The sequence below is a fragment of the Rhincodon typus genome, unplaced genomic scaffold (genome assembly GCF_021869965.1).
Source record: "Rhincodon typus isolate 14 unplaced genomic scaffold, sRhiTyp1.1 hic_rhity00001548, whole genome shotgun sequence".
NCBI classification, from domain to species: Eukaryota; Metazoa; Chordata; class Chondrichthyes; order Orectolobiformes; family Rhincodontidae; genus Rhincodon; species Rhincodon typus.
The window spans coordinates 1,995-22,400 of NW_025967186.1; the positions used below are offsets into that span (position 1 = coordinate 1,995).

Genomic DNA, 20,406 nt, shown 5'->3' on the forward strand with positions numbered 1-20,406 from the left:
GAATATCTAGATCCCAGTGATTTGCCTATCTCAAGTTTTTGACGATTTTGACTCTATGAAAAGCAACCTCTGCTAATAATTCTTCACGCATCTCTTGTGCAACTTTTTAATTATTCCCTTGAGTTAATCTTTCTTTCTTTTTGTCATCTGAAAGGCAACCTCATGATAGCCTCTGCTGCTGCATAATGAGCTTTTTTAATGGCTTTGTGGTAGCCTGTGTATTTAATAACTTGCTATCATTTAGCTTTTTGTATCTTCCATTTATAAAACTTTCCTCTACTTAAAAGTTAAATATGTGCCACATAACATTCATTTGGAACGCTATTCCTTTCAGTTGAATTTTTTTTTGTTTTGTTGCATTGTGATGCTGTAAGTTTGCACTGTAATTGCACAGTCAGGCCTCTGGTTGGATTTGTACTCAATCTTAGCCATCTTACATTATCTTTGGGTAAGTTTTAATGTCATTTTAAAGTATAATTTTGAACTAGCTAATTTTCTATGGCAATGCAGACGAGGAGTAGAACCAAATGCAGTCCACATCGAGGGATTTACTGCATTCTTCCCCCTCCATTGTATCATTATTGTTGTTACTTTTCATTAAATTTCTTGTCTGCTTAACTGCTTAATCTGGCAAATGTCTTCTATTCTTCTTTGAAGTGCCTATTAAACTGTTCATCCCTCTTGACTCCCATATGTTGTTTTTCTTTCCACTATCTTTTATTCTGTGACTTCATTTCTCCTTCCTTGAATCTCACTGCTATTGCATCTTTGGCTTACCTCTTCTCCCACCCCAGCGCTCACTTGCTTCATGCTGGTATTGCTCACATTTTGTCTGGGCACCTTCAGGGTGTGTTGTGGGTGGCCAACACTGTCTGCTTATTCTTTTTTCCATTTATAATGATGGATATATCATGCAGAGTTGTGGGATATTTTGTGAAGGGGGGAAAAGGGGGGGGTTGTAAAGTATGTGCGTGAAATTATATTGTTGTCGTGAGGTTATTGGAACTTGAACTTCAGTGGAACTTCTTTCAACATGTTGATTTAATCATATCATCTTTCTCTCTAACTTAGGTTGTGAAAACAGGCGGGACACCAAAAATTCCAGACTGTTTCCAGCGCACCCCTAAAAAGCTTACTATTCCAGACAAGGCAGAAATCCTTGCAGTGAATGTGGATTCTAAGGGTAAGTACACCTTTGTTCTCTGTAAATTGATTGTCTATGGTTTTTCTGCAGAAGTGAACAATTTCACTGTTGTCTATAATCACGTGAAGCAAATGTTCAAGTATATTGTTGGTATGTTGCAATCTACAAATCCAGTAACTTCAACCCATATTCATTTGCTAATGCTGTTTGTGTGATTTCTAAAGTCTCCCGATTTAATATTGCCTCCTGATATAAGTGGGACTAGTTCTGCATTAAGCATGCAAGGTCCAAAAGAATGTTGATATAATTGCTGCAAAAAGAGTTAGACACTTGACAATTAATGACATTTAAACTTTTCACAATTCATTGGAAGATGTGTTTTGAATTGCATAATGCTTAACCTATCATAAGATGGTTACAATATATAGAAAGAGGCCATGTCTGTATCAGCTGTCTGCAAAACAAAGTTAGCTAGTCTCTCTTTTCCCTCTGTTTGCCCATCCCTTTCCTATTCTGCATTTCACTGCTAATTTCTTCTTTTTAGAAAATTATTTAAGTTTATTTCGAAGGCCTTCACCATGCTATCTTGCAGTGCATTCCAGATCCTAACCATACATTTAAAAATACTTCATGTTCTCTTTTTGGTTCTTATACCATGCATCATAATTCCATGACCTCTGGTTCTTGGTGCTTCTGTCAGTGTAACGTCCCTCATTATCTGTTCAACGCACGTGATTTTGAACTCCTCTATCAAATCTCCTCTTGTGCAAGGATGGCTTAGAGAGAAAGCATACATAGTGGTACTGAACTATATAGACTAGGCAGATTAGCATTTAAGTCTCTGATCTGCAGGGATTTGAGTAAAGTTTGGGATACTAGGATAAGCATTAGCAAATATTTTCGCATAGTCGAACCTATGGGAAAGTCTTCGTGAGTGAGAATTGGAGTTTTCTTGACAGATTTGTCCCCTAAAGAAGCTAACAACATGGTTGGTATGGTTAATAAGTTTGAAGATGACACCAAAATTAGAGCATGTTGCACAGCAAAGAAGGTTACCTCGGTACAACGGGATCTCTATCAGGTGGCCCAACGGGCTGAGCAGTGGCAGTTAGAATTTAATTTAGATAGGTGTGCTGCATTTTGGAAAGGCAAATCAGAGCAGGACTTGCATACACTTAATGGTAAGGTTCTGGGAAGTGTTGCTGCACAAAGAACTTGAATTGCAGGTTCAGTTCCTTGAAAGTGGAGTCACAGGTAGACAGGATAGTGAAGAGGGCGTTTGGTATGCTTTCCTTTTAGTGGTCAGTGCATTAAGTATAGGGGTTGGGAGGTCATGTTGATGCTGTACAGGACCTTGGTAAGGCCACTTTTGGAATACTGCGTACAATTCTGGCCTTCCTGCTATAGGAAGGATGTTGTGAAACTTGAAAGCGTTCAGAAAAGATTTACAAGAATGTTGCCAGGGTTGGAGGGTTTGAGCTGTAGTGAGAGGCTGAATAGCCTGGGACTATTTTCCCTGGAGTGTCGAGGCTGAGGGGTGACCTTGTAGAAAATTATAAAATCATGAGGGCATCAATAGGGTAAATAGTCAAAGTCTTTTTCCCCAGGGTGGGGGAATCCAAAACTAGAGGGCATAGGTTTAAAGTGAGGGGGGAAAGATATAAGAAGGACCCAAGGGGCAACTTTTTCGGGCAGAGAGTGGTGCGTGTGTGGAATGAGCCACCAGAGGAAGTGGTGGAAGCTGGCACGATTACAACATTTAAAAGGCATCTGGATGGGTATATGAACAGGAAGGGTTTAGAGGGATATAGGCCAAATGCTGGCAAATAGGACTAGATAAATTTAGGATATCTGGTCAGCATGGATGAGTTGGACCGAAGGGTCTGTTTCTTTGCTGTACATCTCTGTGGCATGCAGTGTGCACATTGGAATGTGACATTTGACTACTTGGCAGACATGAGAAGAGCTCTGGTGTCAGGCCTGCAGAGCTCTTAAACTGAATTTTGACAATTCAGTCAGAAATGGCATTACCTAGTCTTGTCTCTTTTCCAGCATGGTTTACATGTTTCCCAGCAGGAATAGTTGAACAGATTTCTTCTTTCTCCTCCTCCAAAAAGAGTGGTTTCTGCCACAGGTTTGAAATGCCTTCCAATACCTTGCTGAAGTAGGCATATACATTATGTGCAAGCTTGTACAATAACTTGACCAATTGTTTGAAAATTTGTTTCTTGGTGGTTTAATAGAAGTTTACAATCAAAATACAAGAAAAACTTTAGATCAAACCTGTAATTTAGACCCATTTTTAGTTTGCTTAATAGATGATTACCTAATAATGTCTATTATAACTACACTATCAGGTGTTCATACTGTGCTGAAGACAGGTAGCTGGGTCCGCTACTGTATCTTCGACCTAGCTACAGGAAAGGCTGAGCAGGAACACAACTTTCCTACAAACAGTGTTGCTTTTCTTGGCCAGAATGAGCGCGATGTGGCAATTTATACAGCTGGGCAGGTATGTACTGTTTTAAATTTCTATCTCTTCATACGTTCTAATCTCATGATCATAGTTAGCCTGGTAGTTGTTACTGGTCTAACAAGCCATATGTGAGGTCTTGCATGGAAACTGGTTAAATAACTAAGAGGTCTAGGGCAGTTTGCAAATTGAATCCAAAATTCTGTTTGTAGCAAGAGGCAGAGTATAACAGTCAAGAGTGTTTTTGTGACTGGCAGCCATACCACAGGATTTGGTGCTGGGCCACTTGCTGTTTGTAATGTATGTTAATGATCTAGGCACAAATGTAGGAGGTATGGTGTGTAAGTTTGCAGATGACATGAAAATTGGTGTGGTAAATAGTAAGGGTGAAAGCCTTAGAACATTATTGATGAGCTGGTCAGATGGGTTGAATGTTGGCAAATGGAATTTAATCCTGACAAGTGAGAGGTGATGCATTTTGGGAGCATTAACAAGGTAATGCAGTACACGTTGAATGGTAGGACCCTAGGTAGTAAGAAGATCAGAGGAAAGTTGGTGTGCATGTCCTTAGATCCTTGACTGCAGCAGGAGAAGGAATTAGCATAGTTACGAAGGCATAAATGATACTTGGCTTTATCAGTTGTCATTAAGTAGAAGAACAAGGAGGTTATGATGGAGAGAGATGATAGGAACTGCCGATGCTGGAGAATCTGAGATAACAAGGTGTTGAGCTGGATGAACACAGCAGGCCAAGCAGCATCAGAGGAGCAGGAAAGCTGACGTTTCGGGTCAAGACCCTTCTTCAGAAATCATGGTTATGATGGAGCTGTGTCTAACACTTGTTTAGTTTCACTTGGAATATTATGTGCTGTTCTGGTCACCATACTATAGGAAGAATGTGATTCCATTAGGGGAGGTGCAGAAGAGATTCACCAGGATATTGCTTGGGCTAGAGGGATTCAGCTATGAAGACACTAGAGAGATTTGTGGTTATTTTCCTTAGAGCAGAGAATGCTGAGGCTGCACCTGGTTGAAGTGTACAAAGTTCTGATTGACTTTTACACTTAATAGAATCAATAATTGGGGCCACATTTTAAGGTATAAATCAGAGATTTAGAGGGTATTTGAGGGAAAACCTTTTCATGTGGGGAAGGTGTGATCTGGAACCTTTTTACCCAAAAGGATGGTAGAAGGAAGGAGTTGAGACATTAAGAACTACTTAGATGAGTACATGAAACACCATTGTATGTAAGGCTACAGGTCAAGTATTCTAAAAAAGGATTAGAATACAATAGAATTTTGACTAGTACAGGCATGATGTGCTGAAGGGCCTTTTTCCATGCTGTTCGAAAGTCTGACAGATGTAGGAAGAAAATTCTAGAGCTTCAGGATTAGGCAGCTAAAGGCAATGCCACCAATGATGGAGCACTTATCAGTGATACTGAAACCAGAAATAAATGAGTACACCTCTCAAATGTGGGATTGACAAAGATTAGAGCAATGAATGGGTAAGACTTTGGAGTGCTTTGAAAGTGGGAGTGAGAAATTTCAAGATGTTGCTTAATTAGGAGCCAATGTGCATAACAAACAAGATGATCGGTAAATGGGACTTGGTGCAAAATGGAACACTCACAGCAGAACTTTGAATGATCTGCGTGTGGAGGGTACGTAGAGCCTTGAGTTTGTTGTGATAAGAGTAACTCAAGGTAACTAGAGATTGCAGTACAGTTTTAGGAGGTGCTGTTGATGAAGTTTTGGTGATTTTTCTGCGATACATCTTCTAAATGGACATGCTGCAGCTATAATGTGTTCCCGGTGGAGAGTGTGAATCATAAGGTTGTGGATGGAGTGCCAGTCGAGCATTGTTTTGTCCTAGGTGTTCACGCATTAAAGCTGTACTCATCCCGGCAAGTGGGGAATATTCCATCGTATTCCTCGGGGACAGGAAGTGGTGGTAGTGGATTGGGGTTTTGGGAATTGACCAATTGCCGCAATAGTTTACCAGTTAGTTTTGGTAGAGCTACACTAATTCAGCGGGACAATGGAACAGGTTTTAAAATCTGAAAATTTACAATCTTGTGTTCACTCGTTTGTGTCACCTATAGATCCATTGACACAATAACTGTAAAGTCTATATGGTTAATGTGCACAGAACAATAGAAAGCCAAAATTTTAACTTAAGATGTTGCAATGAGAGCAAATCTTTGCTAAATGAACTTACATTTTGATTGAATGAATCACCTAAGTTGCCATCCCTGATGGAGAAGCCATTCTTAAACAATCTACTTGTACAATAGAAACCCTCCAACCAATTATGTGAATTTCTCTGACAACACTTTGAAACTGCCAGCAAGTTGTTTTGATTTTAAAGATGATCAGTTCAGATGTGCTGTGCAACTGGCCCAGATAGTACCTACAGAGCTTGTATTACTTTATTCAAGTTGACATGCCCTTATTGAAAGGGTGAAGGTGGTTAGATGATTCTGCCATAAGCTGCCTTTTGAAACCATTCTAAATGACAACACCCAGTTCTACATCATCAGGCTTCTCTTAACACCTCTGTTAGGTGATTGATCGAAAGTTGAGTTTTGGGAAAGGTGCATTTTCCTTAATTTAAACACTGGGAGAACTCTGTGTTTTTCCTTTGACCCTACCACTTTGTTCCCTTGTCATCAATTCCATTTCAGTCCTTGGCCACTGAAAGACTGAACCAGATTGTCCTCAGCCGCTGGGTTCCAGTTGACCCAGATTAAGTTTCTGACTCTATGCTCTCCATCATAAAGGTTGTTTCCTTCCACGTTCCTCCCATGTCCACCCCTTTCTCCACTTTTTACCAGCTTTCGGTGCTGTCGTGGTCTGCCTCTCATCCTCAGCCTTTGCAAACATTTCCGTCCAAACGTTTGCTGCCAAGAATGCTATGCTCACTGACCTACATATCTCCTCTTATTCATGTGTAGAGGCTGAAAGTCAAAAACTGACCAGATGTATACCACCTATTGACAATCTGCAGTAGGCTAACTAATATTTTATGATAATTAAATATCTCTTTTAATTCACTTTCTTTTACTTTAACTTGCACCTCCATATTGGTTTGAATTGAGGGATGAAATGTGTAATTTTAGTATTTTGGTTTACATTTCAAGCCTACTTAAAATCATCTGGTGTTTGAAGACTATTAATGTGGCAACATTGAATGGCAAATGTAGATTATCAACATTACTGATATACAAATATTCAAAAAAGTGGGACCAAAAATGTGAATAAAGAGATATGGGTGACTTTGTGTTGAGGTTTTTAATTTTTGACTGGTACTTGTATATTTAAATGGCAATTTAAAATATTTAACACCGTGCTTTGCTTTAATGAAAATATTTAATTGCCCGAACTGTTGCCATACTCTCTCGTTCAGCTAAAATTTGTAATGAAGATTCTGCTTGATTTCATGTAGATAGATTTCATGTAAGTAGGTCAGGCTATCTTACCTAATATGACATAAGATTTTCCTTCAAATTTCTAATCCGTGTGCATATTAGATCTGGAGTTTGTTTGTAATGTGGACTCTATCTGAATCAGCTGGAATGTGAAATTTGTGTAGATCATAAGTATAGCATATTCGAACATAATCTTTTTCTGACTGCAAATTTTTGGATCTTCAGGAATCTCCAATTATCCTTCGGGATGGAAATGGCACAATATACCCCATGGCTAAAGATTGTATGGGTGGAATCCGTGATCCCGACTGGTTAGATCTCCCACCAATTACTAGTCTTGGAATGGGGATCCATTCTTTGACAAATCTTCCTGCAAATTCATCCATTAAGAAAAAAGCAGCCGTCATTGTAATGACTGTAGAGGTATGTTGGTCAGCGTAATGAACGTAATAAAGTTTAAAATATCTACATTTGTATTATACATGTTTTGTGATTCATTGCTATGTTTTTATTAATATACCGATTTATTAATCAGTAAAACACCAAATGATTTTAGTTGAATGCATTATACCTTGTGTAATAGTTGGTTGAATGGATGTTGAAGTGAACCTTAGCTACACTAGGCCACAAAAATGTGATTTGGTCACTTTAAACAATTCTGTTAAAGAGTGAAATATTATATACTGAAACATGATTTTGCTAATCAAGTTGTCTATTCATATGGAATGAATCCAACCCCTTCTCTATACCCCAAGAGCTCACTCAAATCTCCATTTCTTCTCTAGAAGAAAAGCATCCCAGCCTCCACACTTTATTAATGAAGATGAAACGGGCATTTATTTAAAAATAGCCTAGCATCCCAGTGATGCATTTCCGTATCTAGCTACCTTTGTAGCACTGGTCACATGGTCCCAGCGATCCAAGCATTGCAGCTGCTTGATAATTCTCCTCAGCAGCTCCAATCTTGCAATTTCATGTGGTGTATGTGCCTGATGCTAGTGCTACCTATTTGCGCAATTTTGGGTCCATCTACATTAAAGTGAGAGCTGCCAGAAACAGGTCTAACATGGACACAATTGAATCTGAACTTGCACACTCCCACCTGATGTAGCTTGCACAATTTCCCTATACTATCCCAACAGCCTCGTCAAGATTTTGATAAGTGGTGAACAACAGCAACAGTTACTAACAGTCAGCCTCTACATACAAGCACAACCAATAAGCTATGAACTTACTGTCATTAAATTATTTTTAGGTATTGTTTTGTGGAAGTTACTCTTGCAAAATACTTCATTTTCAATGGGAATTATCAATGTGCATTGAGATGAACATTTAAAACAGCATTGGCATTCAAAATGTAAACTCCAATTTAATTTGAATTGATTTAAGTTTTGTCTTCATTTTGCGGTTAGAGACTTCAGTGTGCCAGTAGCATGTGATGACCCTACTTTGGAATTGCAGCTTTAAAGATGAGCATGACAAATCCAAGCATTTGAGTGGAATGGGGGCTGTGGTATAGTGGGTGGGAACGCTGGTATAATCTGTAATGGGATAGAATTAATGTATACTTGTATATAACCTTTTGAGGGTCCAGGCTTGGAGCATTATGTACAGTTTTGATCACCATAGTGCAATGGGAATGTGCAAAGAGGATTCATAACATTTGATACCAGAACTGAGAGAATTTACTCTTTAAGAAAGGCTGTACAGAATGAAACCCTTTTCTCTGGAAAAGAGACAACTAGAACATTGAGTTCTTTAAATTTATGTAGGGTCTTGATCGGGTAGATGTGGAGAAAATATTTTCATTTGTGGAGACCGAAACTTGGGGCTGTAGGTATAGTATCAGCCATCTGCCCCAAGTGGTGACTGTATGCTGAACATTTTATGTAAAATTTGATGCTGAACCTCAGAATTAGTTTGACAAATAGCCGAGTGTTTGAAAAAGTAAGATTTTTTTTTAAAAGATTAATTTAAATGTTAAAGCAATGCACAGAGGAAGGTTGCAGGCCTAGACATGCCACCTAAAGGTATGGTCGTTTGTTATTTTTGAAAAAAAAAAATGAGAGTTCAGAACTGGAACCAGCAAATTATAGTGCTGGTAGGAAATGAGGTCATAAAGGGATTTGAAAGCTAGCATGAGAATTTTTAAAATAAGGCTGTTGCTGGATGGGAGTCCACATCATCAATGCATAGCAGGATAAATGAGTGTGATTTGGTCATAGTTAAGATGCATGTAACACAGTTTTGCTGGAATTGGAGGTAGGAGGCTAGTTTGCAGAGTGCTGGAGTATTTCTAATAAATATAATTACAGAAAATTTCTTCCAGTTTAGAAACCTCCGTCCTTTCTTAAAATTCATCTGAGGCCTTTTGGGGAATGTTTTGTTTTGAAATAGTATTTACCTTGATCATTCCAGCAAATCAAAATTCTTAAATATAATGCTGCATAAAACTCAAGTTATAAAGCGTCATTATTGAATTTTAAAACTAACACTAATGATTGGCACTTAGAACATTCATCTTGATAGATTAGAGTTTGTATGCTCTCCTGTAGAGGGAAGGGATTCAGGTCTTGTCCATTCCCAACTTGTAACTTTGTACGCATAATGATGGTAAAGTTAAGAAAATAGATGAAAGACAAGTGATTAATGTATGATTAAAACTTATTGATGATGGCAGTGCAGGCGATGTGTCATGGCTGCAACGTAGGAGCGCTTGGATACTCTTGTGATTCAGGGATAACAAGTCTGTGATGAGCAAAGGTTTAGCTTCCAGCTCAAATACACACTGCAATGCATCAGGATTGAAGGAGGTTACCTGGATTCTCTGTAGCAGGAGTCAGCTGCACCACAAAATATAGGGTTTCCTGAATTGGTCAAGGTCAGGAGGTGTGGCTAAGCAAGGCAGTTAAGGGGGCCCTGTGGGCAAGATTCAGTCTGGCAATTTCCAGTTGGTATGAGGTGTTCTCGCCTTGCTTGGATGAGAGAGAACTGCACGATGGATATAAAAATTGATCATGGCGGCGTCATAAAGGAATCCATTCAAGTGGGGAGAGCAACAACGAATGTACCAGCAGTTGGTGATAATTTAGTGAAGGAGATTGACGTCATTTTCCGCTATAAAGAGCAAGAGTCCAGGCAGCAATGTTGCCTGCCAGTGCAAGGGATTGGGACATTCTGCTCAGGCCTGGAAAGGAACTTGCAGTGGCAGGGAGAGAATCTAGTCATCATGATCCATATAAAGCACCAGTGACATAGGTTAGAACTAAAAAAACTTTCTGCACAGAATATGAGGAGCTGGGCCCTCAACTAAGAAAAACTCCAAAGGTTACAACCTCTGGGTAGTTACTGGAGCTGCATGCCAATTGGGTGCATAAAATTTAAATTGGTAATTGAGTTTGTAGAATGCTGTTGGAATAGTTTCTTAGAGCAGCACATTTTGGAACTGATAAGAGAGCAGGTTATATTTGCCTAATACAGGAAACTATAGGACGGTTAATTTGATGTCTGTCATACACGAGGTTTTAGAACTGGTCATAAAGAGATGATAAATCTACATATGGAGGTAATCAAAGTGTCAGCATATTATTGTCAAAGGGGAATAATGTTTGACCAATTTGGCGTTCTTTGAAGGAATAACATCTGTGGATAAGGGAGAGCCTTATACAGGCAGTTTTCAGGTTGCAACAGCTCTGTTCTTGATTCCATTTCGTGAGTTGATTTGTACACAGGTAGGAACCTGGAACAATATAAAATGGCTTTTCATCAAGTACGAGGAAATGTTCATACGTTGGATCTTTAAAATTAATATTAATATACGTTTATGGATTGTATTCATAAGTTGAATGTTCATAAATCAGGGACCCCTGTAATAGTTAAGAGTTGGGGATACGTTATTGTAACGAGGTGGAATCCAGTATGATTGGCGATAGATGGGACTGTGGAGTTTGATCCAGTCATGGTCTTGAGTGGTGGAGCAAGCTCAAGAGGCTGAATGATCTACATTTGTTCCTATTTTGTGTGTTTGTATGTAATTGTTAGACATTTAAGAGTGCTTGTCTCATGCTGAAGCAGTCAACATCCAGGGAAGTAGCTCTTAAATAAAATTGATAAAATTGATTATTTGTGGAACTGTTAATTCTGTCAAAGCCATTTCAATAAACCTTTTACTCAGAATTACTGAACCAGTTAATGGAATATTTTCATCAAATGTCAAGGCGTTTACTTAGCATGTTTTATTGCAAAGTTCATAGGTTTGAAAATGTACGATATTAAGCCTTTTCTTCCTGTTTGTCCTTTTTTCCGCTCTTTTTGGGAACTGCATTATAATATTGCAATCTGGAAAGTTCATGTTTAATTCAGATACCCAGGCTCTGAGAATATGGGTTCAAATCCCACCATGGCAATTGGTGACATTTAAATTCCGTTAATAAAATCTGGAATTGAAAGCTAGTCTTGGTAACGGTGCCTATGAACCTATCTATTTTTCTAACTCATTTGGGGAAGGAAATCTACCATCCTTATTTGGTTTGGTCTGGTCTTCACATGTCTTCAGATTTACATCAGCGTGCTTGACTCTCAACTGCCCTCTGCAGTGGCCCAACAAGCTACTTAGGGCAGTTAGGATGGGCAACTCATGAGTGATCTAACGTTCCATGAAAGAGTAAAGGAAACAAAGTATTATTTCCAATGCACTCAAACACTTTGGAATCCCTTCTTTATTCTTCTAGTGCAAAGTTTTTCAAACTGAGGTCTTTGTACAATTGTTTGAAAGGCCAACGCAATTTAGCTGTATGCATGACACTTTCATACCAGGAACGTTCATGTACTATTTTGTGCATAATGTCGCCTGATGTAATTAATATATTTTTTGTTTATCCCATTCTACAGAAACAAGCATTAATGCAGCACATACTGCGATGTGATTATGAAGCTTCCAGGCAGTACTTGATGAATCTTGAACAGGCTGTTTTGCTTGAACAAACACCACAAGTACTAAATACATTCCTCAGCAATCGATGTGATGGGAATCGTAATGTCTTACATGCTTGCGTGTCTGTTTGTTTCCCTACAAGTAATAAAGAGACAAAAGAGGAAGAAGGTGAGCTAAAGCCATGGCTTTCTTTAGAGGAAAGCTGCTTTTTGTGTGAATATAAAACTGAAAGTTTCATAAATATCCTCTGCTCTCTGTTATAGTAAGTGCTCCAGAAATTGGTTTGTTTAGTGCCTGCCCAGCCTCTTCAAAAAAATGCAGATTAAGACAAGTATTTTACATCCCCAGATGTAGTAAACATCACCCTGAAGGATATGGGGATAACTCCATATAACTACTTCTGTATTTGTTTCTGTAACATTTCCTGTATTTCTACAAAAAAGACCTTTCCAAATATTTTGCTTAATGAATAGAAAATCAAAATTTGACCCAATATACTTTTGCAGTTGATTGTAGGGATTGCAGCTTTTTGCCTTTCAGCTATCAGGATGAGAAAATTTTAGTTTTGGCTTCTTATCTCCTCTTCCTCTTTACTGTTCAGCATAGGAGTCTTGTACATGTTTAAGAGTTTGTGATATGCCATGCAGTTCGGCGTCAAGCTTCCAATGAGACCACCTGGTCAAACATTCTGGAATATACGTCAGTGTTCAGAAACCTTTTTTGCCCAAGAATTTGAGAGTTTGATCCTAGGGTTGATTTTTATTTCAAAAATTCTTGACTGCCATTGGGACGTTATTTAATGCACTGAACGGAAACAAGCTTTAAGAAATTCAAGAGTGCAACAAGATGAATTTCCAGGTGAACTTAGCATGACATTCTTAGCATAACACTCTTGTAACTTCAAATTCACGATTTGGAATATCTCAATTGTAGTGAATGACTACTGCTAGATGGATCATATGGGACTCAAATTTCACTTTGTTCATAATTGATTCCCAGAAGTTATAATTATAACTTAATTGACTTTTTGAGTTAGTACAATTTCCTTTTGTTTAATCAGAATGTGTTCATATGATGTAACAATTAGCGTCTTTAGAAATAATTTGAATTGGGAAAGTTTACCTCAAATCAACATTTACACTTTTTTGCTAAGTACTTTTGCATCCAAAGTCTGACAAGTTCCTTACCATGCATTTCTTTTTAATAAGTGACTACATTCAAACTAATAACTTAAATCTGAATCTTAGTAACTAGTAATACCAATGACTGACACTTCAAATGTCCACAAAGACTTGAATACTCTGACCATACTGTTTGCAAATCCAATGAATTATAATTCATCTAAATCTACTATTCGCACTAAACTTCATATTGTGTTCGAACTGAAACTAAATGCGTAAAATAAAACAGCCAGCACAGTGTATCTCAGATTGTGATCTCTAAGAGCATGCCAGTCAAAGCAAGTCAAATAGTACAAAATATTTTGTGATGAACAGCGGTTCACATCTTTCTTGCTCAATTAGTGCACCTTGGGTTGTTTTAGCCTGGAATGAGTTCTTGACTTTGTCTGAAAGCGATTTGGCTCACTTCCCATTCAACCAAGTTTTTAAGTTAGATGGTTGAACTAGTTTATATTTTCACAAAATATCCTGGTTTTCCACAATCTATACAGTTGCTCTTTGGAGTTCGCAACTTGTTGAATAGTAAATTGGGTGTCTGACTCATAAGCACATTCTGGTTATGCCATTATAGCAAATTTGGTTTTTGCCTGCAGGTGGCACAGTGTGGAGCTGGAGGTGCACAGCAGGCCAGGCAGCATCAGAGGAGCAGGAAAGTTGATGTTTTGGGTCAGGACCTTTCTGACCCGAAACGTCAACTTTCCTGCTCTGCTGCCTGGCCTGCTGTGCCCCTCCAGCTCCACACTGTTATCTCTGACTCCAGCATTGGCAGTTCTTACTATCTCTTTGCCTAGAGGTAGCCCAATTCTTCTGATCAGGGTATGATATCCTGTTTCTGAAACTGATTGGACCCACAAATAGGCAGTTAACATCAGCTGCATTCTCCCATAAATTTCCTAGCCAGGAGCAGCGTCTTCTGACGCGGCCTAGAACAGGTTGGTGTGGAAATCATACCCTATTTTTAGGCCTTATGGCCACTTTGAAAACTGCTGAGAGAAGGTAAGTTTGGGGATAGAAGGGAGAGGTGAGGTGTGTGGAGTCTGGGTGAAGTAGAGTTAAGGATGGGGGTTGTCAGGGGGAGGGGAGGAGTGTATTCAGTAGAGTCGAGACAATTTGTGGAGAAGTTTAAGTGCAGCGGTTTTTCTCCTAGGTAATTGTTCAGCTTGCATACACCAAAACTCTCTGAAATCTCTCCAAAGGACATTTTTGGAGGGTTCCAGAAGCAAATAATTGCATCAAGAAAATTTCTGGGGCTTTCTGACAGTGGGATTTCACTGTTGTGCTGATGAGCAACTTTAGTCTAAATTACTGCCCTGAAACACTCCCCATTTGGAATTTTTGGGCCATTGTTTGCTGAAGTCCACTTAACAATTTTATTATCCATGTGTATTCATAACTTACAAAAGGGTAAAGACACTTTACATCTAAATTTTAGTAAGGTGCCCTAATAAAATGTTGAAATGTAATTCTTTTACCTAGCATAGGAGCTTGCCTGCATGTATTATCTGAGTTCTATATTCCTGGAGACTTAAGGAGTGCACACAAGTTTATAAATGTTGCTCATCTTAGTTTATCGTGCATTTTAGGTTACTGATATTGGCAGTTATATCGATTCAGGGTTAGGATGTATCCAGTTAATCAGTCGTGAAATCCAATGTAGCAAGAACAGACCTTTTTCTGAAGCTGTCAACTCAAAATTAAAACAAAAATGTATATCAAACGAATTAGGGAAGGCTGTCGAGGGATCGGGGATGATGCAGTCTTTGGGCTTCAGTTTTTAAACTTTGTTTCAGAATAACATTTTGATCCTTTTTTAGAAACTGAAGTAATTAAACAAACATTGACACTTGCTGTGTAGTTCTCTCTGACCTGATGGCCTAAGTCTTTCCTTATTAGCAAGTCCTGATCTTTTTTAAAAAAAAATGCAGTAATTATTAGCACAATTCACTTTAAAGTTTTCTATGTGACATTTCTTGCTAATCATAACCAACAGTTCCCGCTCATTCACAATTGCCTTTTATCTGAATGGCTTGCTACGATCATTTCAGGGGGCAGTTAAGAGTCAGTCACATTGCAATAGGTCTAGCATCATGTCTATGCCAGGCCAAGTAAAAGTGGCAGATTTTGTTCCCTAAAGGACATCAGTGAATCTGATGGGTTTTATATCAGTGGTCACATGGTTGCCATTAAACTAACTTTAATTCCAGTTTATATTGAATTTTAACTTCAGCATATGTCATGACAAGATTCAAGCTCCTTTCTCCAGAACATTACACTGGTAATCTATTAGTCCCAGTGAAGGGCCAATTTATATGTGCATTTCAAAAATGACAGCATGTCCAGAATTCTGTAGTGTTTCTCCTGGGAAGTTTATCTGAGTATGTTGAAAGAACTTTGGATCATTCTATCTCCTTGAATGGAGGAGAGTTGAAATGAAGGGGAGATGCTTTTGAACAGTTTTTTTACTAGCAAATAAATTTCATGAAAAGTTCACTTCTCAATTAATTGCTGTACCTGGTTGTATCAAGAAATTGAGTTTGGTGAATTTGAAAGTGAACTCTATTTCAGGTCAGTGTTGAGTCTTGTCTTGTAATTTGAAACAAAAATTGTTGGAACAGCTCAGCAGGTCTGGCAGCATCTGTGGAGAAAATCAGTTAACATTTTGGATTGAGTGACCCTTTCATTGAACTGTCGGTAGCTAGGAAAATGTTGGTTTATATACAGAAGATAGTGATATACAGATTCTAAATATAAACTGATACTTTCGTAGCTACCATCAGCTCTGAGGAAAGGTCACTGGACCCAAAATGTTAACTGATTTCTCTCCACAGATGCTGCCACACCTGCGGAGCTTTTCCAGCAGCTTCTGTTTTTGTTTTTGTTTCTGATTTATGGCATCCACAGTTCTTTCAATTTTTATCTTGTAATTTGAATTCAGTTTGTTTTGTAGCATTGTTACTGAGACCTAGTGACTTAAGTATTTCTGTCCCACAGAAGCAGAGCGCTCCGAGAGGAATACATTTGCAGAGAGGTTATCAGCAGTCGAGGCCATCGCAAATGCAATTTCAGTTGTGTCAAGTAATAGTAGTGGTAACAGGACTGGACCATCTAGCAGTCGTAGGTACGTGCAGATATGACTGACCTACCTACCTTTAAGTGGGCATCTTTGGAAGCTAGAGCACTGATTTTTATTTGAGGTGGGAGGAAGAATCTGGGGTAAGAAAGATTGTGCCTGTTCTTATCACTTATTTCTTGGGAGTGGGATGGTTTAAAAAGTAGCTGTTGATTGATTCTAAAAGTGTAAATTCCACTTTTTATTTGCACTTCATGATGCACTTCAAATTGGATGATTTAGTATTAGCTCATAGAAAGCTGGTACTTAAACTGTATTCCAAAATGTTGAGTGTGTGTAAATAGCTGAACTGCCATGATCTGGTCAATAAACCAATAGGTACGTAGGACATTGCTGCAAGAGAAACTAACGTGATTTCAACTTCCTTGGAATTGCAGTGCATATATTCTCTGATTAAAATTCTATTTGATACAACTTGTTTAATTTTTAACAAAACCAAAAAAACTAACATCACTTGTCAATAATTGTAACCAACTTGTTGGATCATACTAGAAGATAAAAGTTTTTTTGACCCCCAAGTAAGTAATGAGTCTTGCACTTTTCTTCCAGTTTAAGATTGCGTGAGATGATGAGGCGCTCCCTGCGAGCAGCAGGCTTGGGTCGTCATGAGTCTGGTGCTTCATCCAGTGACCATCAGGATCCAGTATCTCCTCCTATTGCCCCACTTAGCTGGGCACCAGATCCACCTGCAATTGATCCAGGTTAGAATGATTCCTGATGTTACTCGAAAATAACTTGCTGAAACCTTTATCCTGCTTTAAGTTTTAGCATCAGTATATGAGGATTTGAAGAATAATTTCACCACGAAAGTTATTTTATCTTGGATGCAATAAAACAAAATTTCATTTCATAGGTATTATTATGTGTACAATTACAGAGACAGATATCTGTCTCTGACAAGGGCAGCATTCCTGTAGATTGTGCATGGAGAAAAGAAAATATTTGCCCATACTAAGCAGAGAATATGACCATTTCCCCTTTCAGTACAAGCTCATGTGCTCAGTTATACAGTTGTAGAAGATTTGTGTGACTACCCATTTTGAACTTGATATTGTAACCAGTGTTCTTGTACTTAGAGTAAGTAAGAAACATCTGAATAAGAATTAGTCTTGGATGTATGTGGTGCCTTTCATGAAATCCGAACATCTCAAAGCACTTTGAATAGTTTGTAGAGTTGTGGTGAAGGAAACAGCAACTAATTTGCAATCCCACAAATAGCACAGAAATTTTCTGATTTTTCTGATGGAGGGTCTAGGCCTGAAACGTCAGCCTTCCTGCTCCTCTGATGCTGCTTGGCCTGCTCTGTTCATCCAGCTCTACACCTTGTTATCTATAGCACAAAAATTGATTTTTCTTAATGTTGGTTTGAAGCAGAAATAATGGCTAACTTCAGAGCATGTCACTACTGAGGTTGTTCAGAAGACAGTCTAACTCAATGAACAGTGGAATTTTATGTTGTGTTCATTCAAGATAGTAGCACCATTTGGAGTTAACCTCACCATTGTTGTTAAAAGTTTAGAAAGCTAATGCTGCAATTTGCTGGAGTTTGTTTGTGAAATCTTCCAGTCACTGTTAAAAATTTCAGGACAATTGCTGGCACATTTTAAGGTAACACGTGCTGTACTCTGGGAAGCAAGTTGCTTACCTTTCAGAGAATGTTTCTCAATAGTATAAAAGAGCCAGGCAAAGATCCAGAAATACCTTTCACTGAGGCTCTCATTCCCATGCCCTGGCATTAATTTTACTTGATTCAATTCCTGACTGTATATCAGAGGTTGCCAAAATGGACCAAAAATACACGAATAGCTGTGCAAGAGAAAACTAATTCCTCTCTTTCCCTAGAATAAAAGGATAATTTAAAGGATTGATTGTGCAGTCAGAGGGACTGTTACTTGGTAACATTTGAACTTCCAGACCTAATTACTTGGAAAGTAGAAAAGTTGTCATGAGTATTTTAGCTGCAGGATTGGGCTTCTTCATTGGGAATGATTTCGGCCTTAGACTAAGCTGCCTCAGTCACTCAGCAAAGAAGAACTCCAGCATCAGAAAAGAGAAGCCTGGAGGTGTTTGCCAAATTGGAAAAAAAAAAGCAAATCTGCAGTTTTGCCTTCATAAGCTGTAATGAAGGTTTGCTTAGGATGGGAAAGCTCTTGTTTTATTTTTGCTAGTTTGTTCTAGCAAAATGGAAATGATCAGTTATAAATGATTGATCTTGAACTTTACACTGACAAGTATGGATGCTGCAAGAGATTGGGCAAGCTAATGAGACTTCTTCAAAGTTGGAGTTTTTCATTGGGACAAGCAGAAAATACATGAGATTAACTGCAGTCTGATGTAGCAACCAGTCACACCCGTGCCCACCCATTTGTCACATGTTTGTAACCAGAAAAGTTGACAGCAATGACTGTAATTGTTCTCCTCCTGTAGCACAAACAGTGCAATCTGTTCAGTATTTGCTTGATGTGATGTTTTGTGATCACCACTAATTACTACTGAAACTAGGGAGCTTGGCCTTTAAAGTGCTCTAGATGTATTGTTCTGACTAACTTAAGGCAATGCCATTCATGCTCCCATGCTTTCTCTCTCTGGCTTGCTTTCTCCTCCTCCTCTGCATGCACTCTCCGCTTTCCTTTTCTTTTCCTGTATGATGCTACTTCACAACTTGTCTTGATAGCTTGTTGTGTCTGTGTCAAATTACATTCAATAATGCTTTTCACAGCACCCAAGCAAATATATTCTTGATGCTTTAAAACTGCTTCTGTTTCCCTAATTCCATTGTCTATCAATGCTGCTGTGTACTTTGTTACCAAGAAGCCATGAGAGCAATCTAATACATTTTTTTTGGTGCACAGCTCCCTACAAATGGCATGATTTTAATTGATTCACAACATGAAATATTGTATTTGGGCTGCTCCTGTAATATTGAGTTGCAACTTGTTCAAGTTTAATTTGATTTGATGCAGAGTGAAGCATACATGAACGTGTCAGTTTATTGTGCTTTTCTGAAACTAGGTTGGAAATTGACTTCATTATTTGCTGAAAGACTACTTTGGGAGCAATGAAAATGATACATTTTTCAGAGTGAATTAAATTGTAGAGCAAGGCACGGCTTATGTCTAATCATTTAAATCCAAAAACTTTTTAACTATAATGAAATAATGAAACTGGATCCTTTGTTTTCACATTGTTATATCTAAATTGAGTCAAAGCACCTGCTTTGGAAAGGAGTTCTTTCTATTAATGTCCATCAAAAATTTTCAATATACAAGAGACCAAGGATTTTATTATTTCATCTGAAATCACTGATACCTCCATTCAGATTTTTGGTGCAGTTTGAAGTATGATAGAAACATCGGAAGCCAGTTTGTTTATTTTTGGCAGCCAAGAGATCTTTGCACTAAATTTTAAAATAAGTACTTTGAGCAGAATGCAGTTATTTAGTGAAACATTTTGGTATCCCCACAGTTCTGAAAGTTATAAAGTGTCTTTGGCAGGGGATTGTTTTGATCTAAAGATGATAATTTGCTATTCTGTTTATTGAAAGATGGTGACATTGATTTTATCCTGGCTCCTGCTGTGGGATCTCTTACTACAGCAGCATCTGGTACTGGACAAGGACCAAGCACATCCACCATACCAGGTAAGATTTCCTTTTTCTATAAAACTTTCTTTACCTTGTCTTGAAAGTTTTGATTCCTGCTGGAGTTAGTTACCTTCTGCCAATGCTTTTCTTGTGATCATGGGGAAAATTTTATCAAAACTGATCCTGTTCCTAACTAACTTGACCTGTCATGCTTCTAGCAAATCTCAATAAATAGTATTCACGAGGAAAAATCATGTGTAAAATTCACAGCTTTGGTCATGTGACACTAAGCTTATAGTATCCTTATTACCACTTTTCCTGAGACAACAAATCTTTGTGAATGGAGACATAATGTTGGAGAATGGGTGTGGATTAAAATGATTAAAATAATTTTAATTGTATGCCTATCTTTTGATCTGTTACCCATAACAGGTTATTTTGTTAACTTTCGTGTTATTTTCAAAATGTCTGTTTCTAATGTGTTGCAATGCTTATATCCAGAAGAGAGAATTTGAAAGTTAGCTAGTGAAA

The 20,406-nt window shown here is 38.3% G+C and overlaps 1 protein-coding gene across 1 annotated transcript; it reads left to right on the forward strand.

The window, feature by feature from the left end:
* Positions 1–1,070: 1,070 nt before the first annotated feature.
* LOC125481278 (E3 ubiquitin-protein ligase UBR5-like) lies at positions 1,071–19,976 on the forward strand. Its single transcript, XM_048592612.1, has 7 exons — positions 1,071–1,183; positions 3,502–3,656; positions 7,274–7,471; positions 11,939–12,149; positions 16,154–16,280; positions 16,842–16,993; positions 19,837–19,976. The coding sequence occupies exons 3-7, from the start codon at positions 7,319–7,321 to the stop codon at positions 19,974–19,976; spliced, it is 783 nt and encodes a 260-aa protein (XP_048448569.1). The 5' UTR covers positions 1,071–1,183; positions 3,502–3,656; positions 7,274–7,318.
* Positions 19,977–20,406: the final 430 nt, after the last annotated feature.

Excerpts from the sequence above, each read along its gene's own strand:
- LOC125481278 (XM_048592612.1), top strand. The coding sequence starts at position 7,319 with ATGGCTAAAGATTGTATGGGTGGAATCCGTGATCCCGACTGGTTAGAT. Across the intron at positions 7,472-11,938 it reads TCATTGTAATGACTGTAGAG|AAACAAGCATTAATGCAGCA; the intron begins GTATGTTGGTCA and ends CCCATTCTACAG. Across the intron at positions 12,150-16,153 it reads AGAGACAAAAGAGGAAGAAG|AAGCAGAGCGCTCCGAGAGG; the intron begins GTGAGCTAAAGC and ends TCTGTCCCACAG.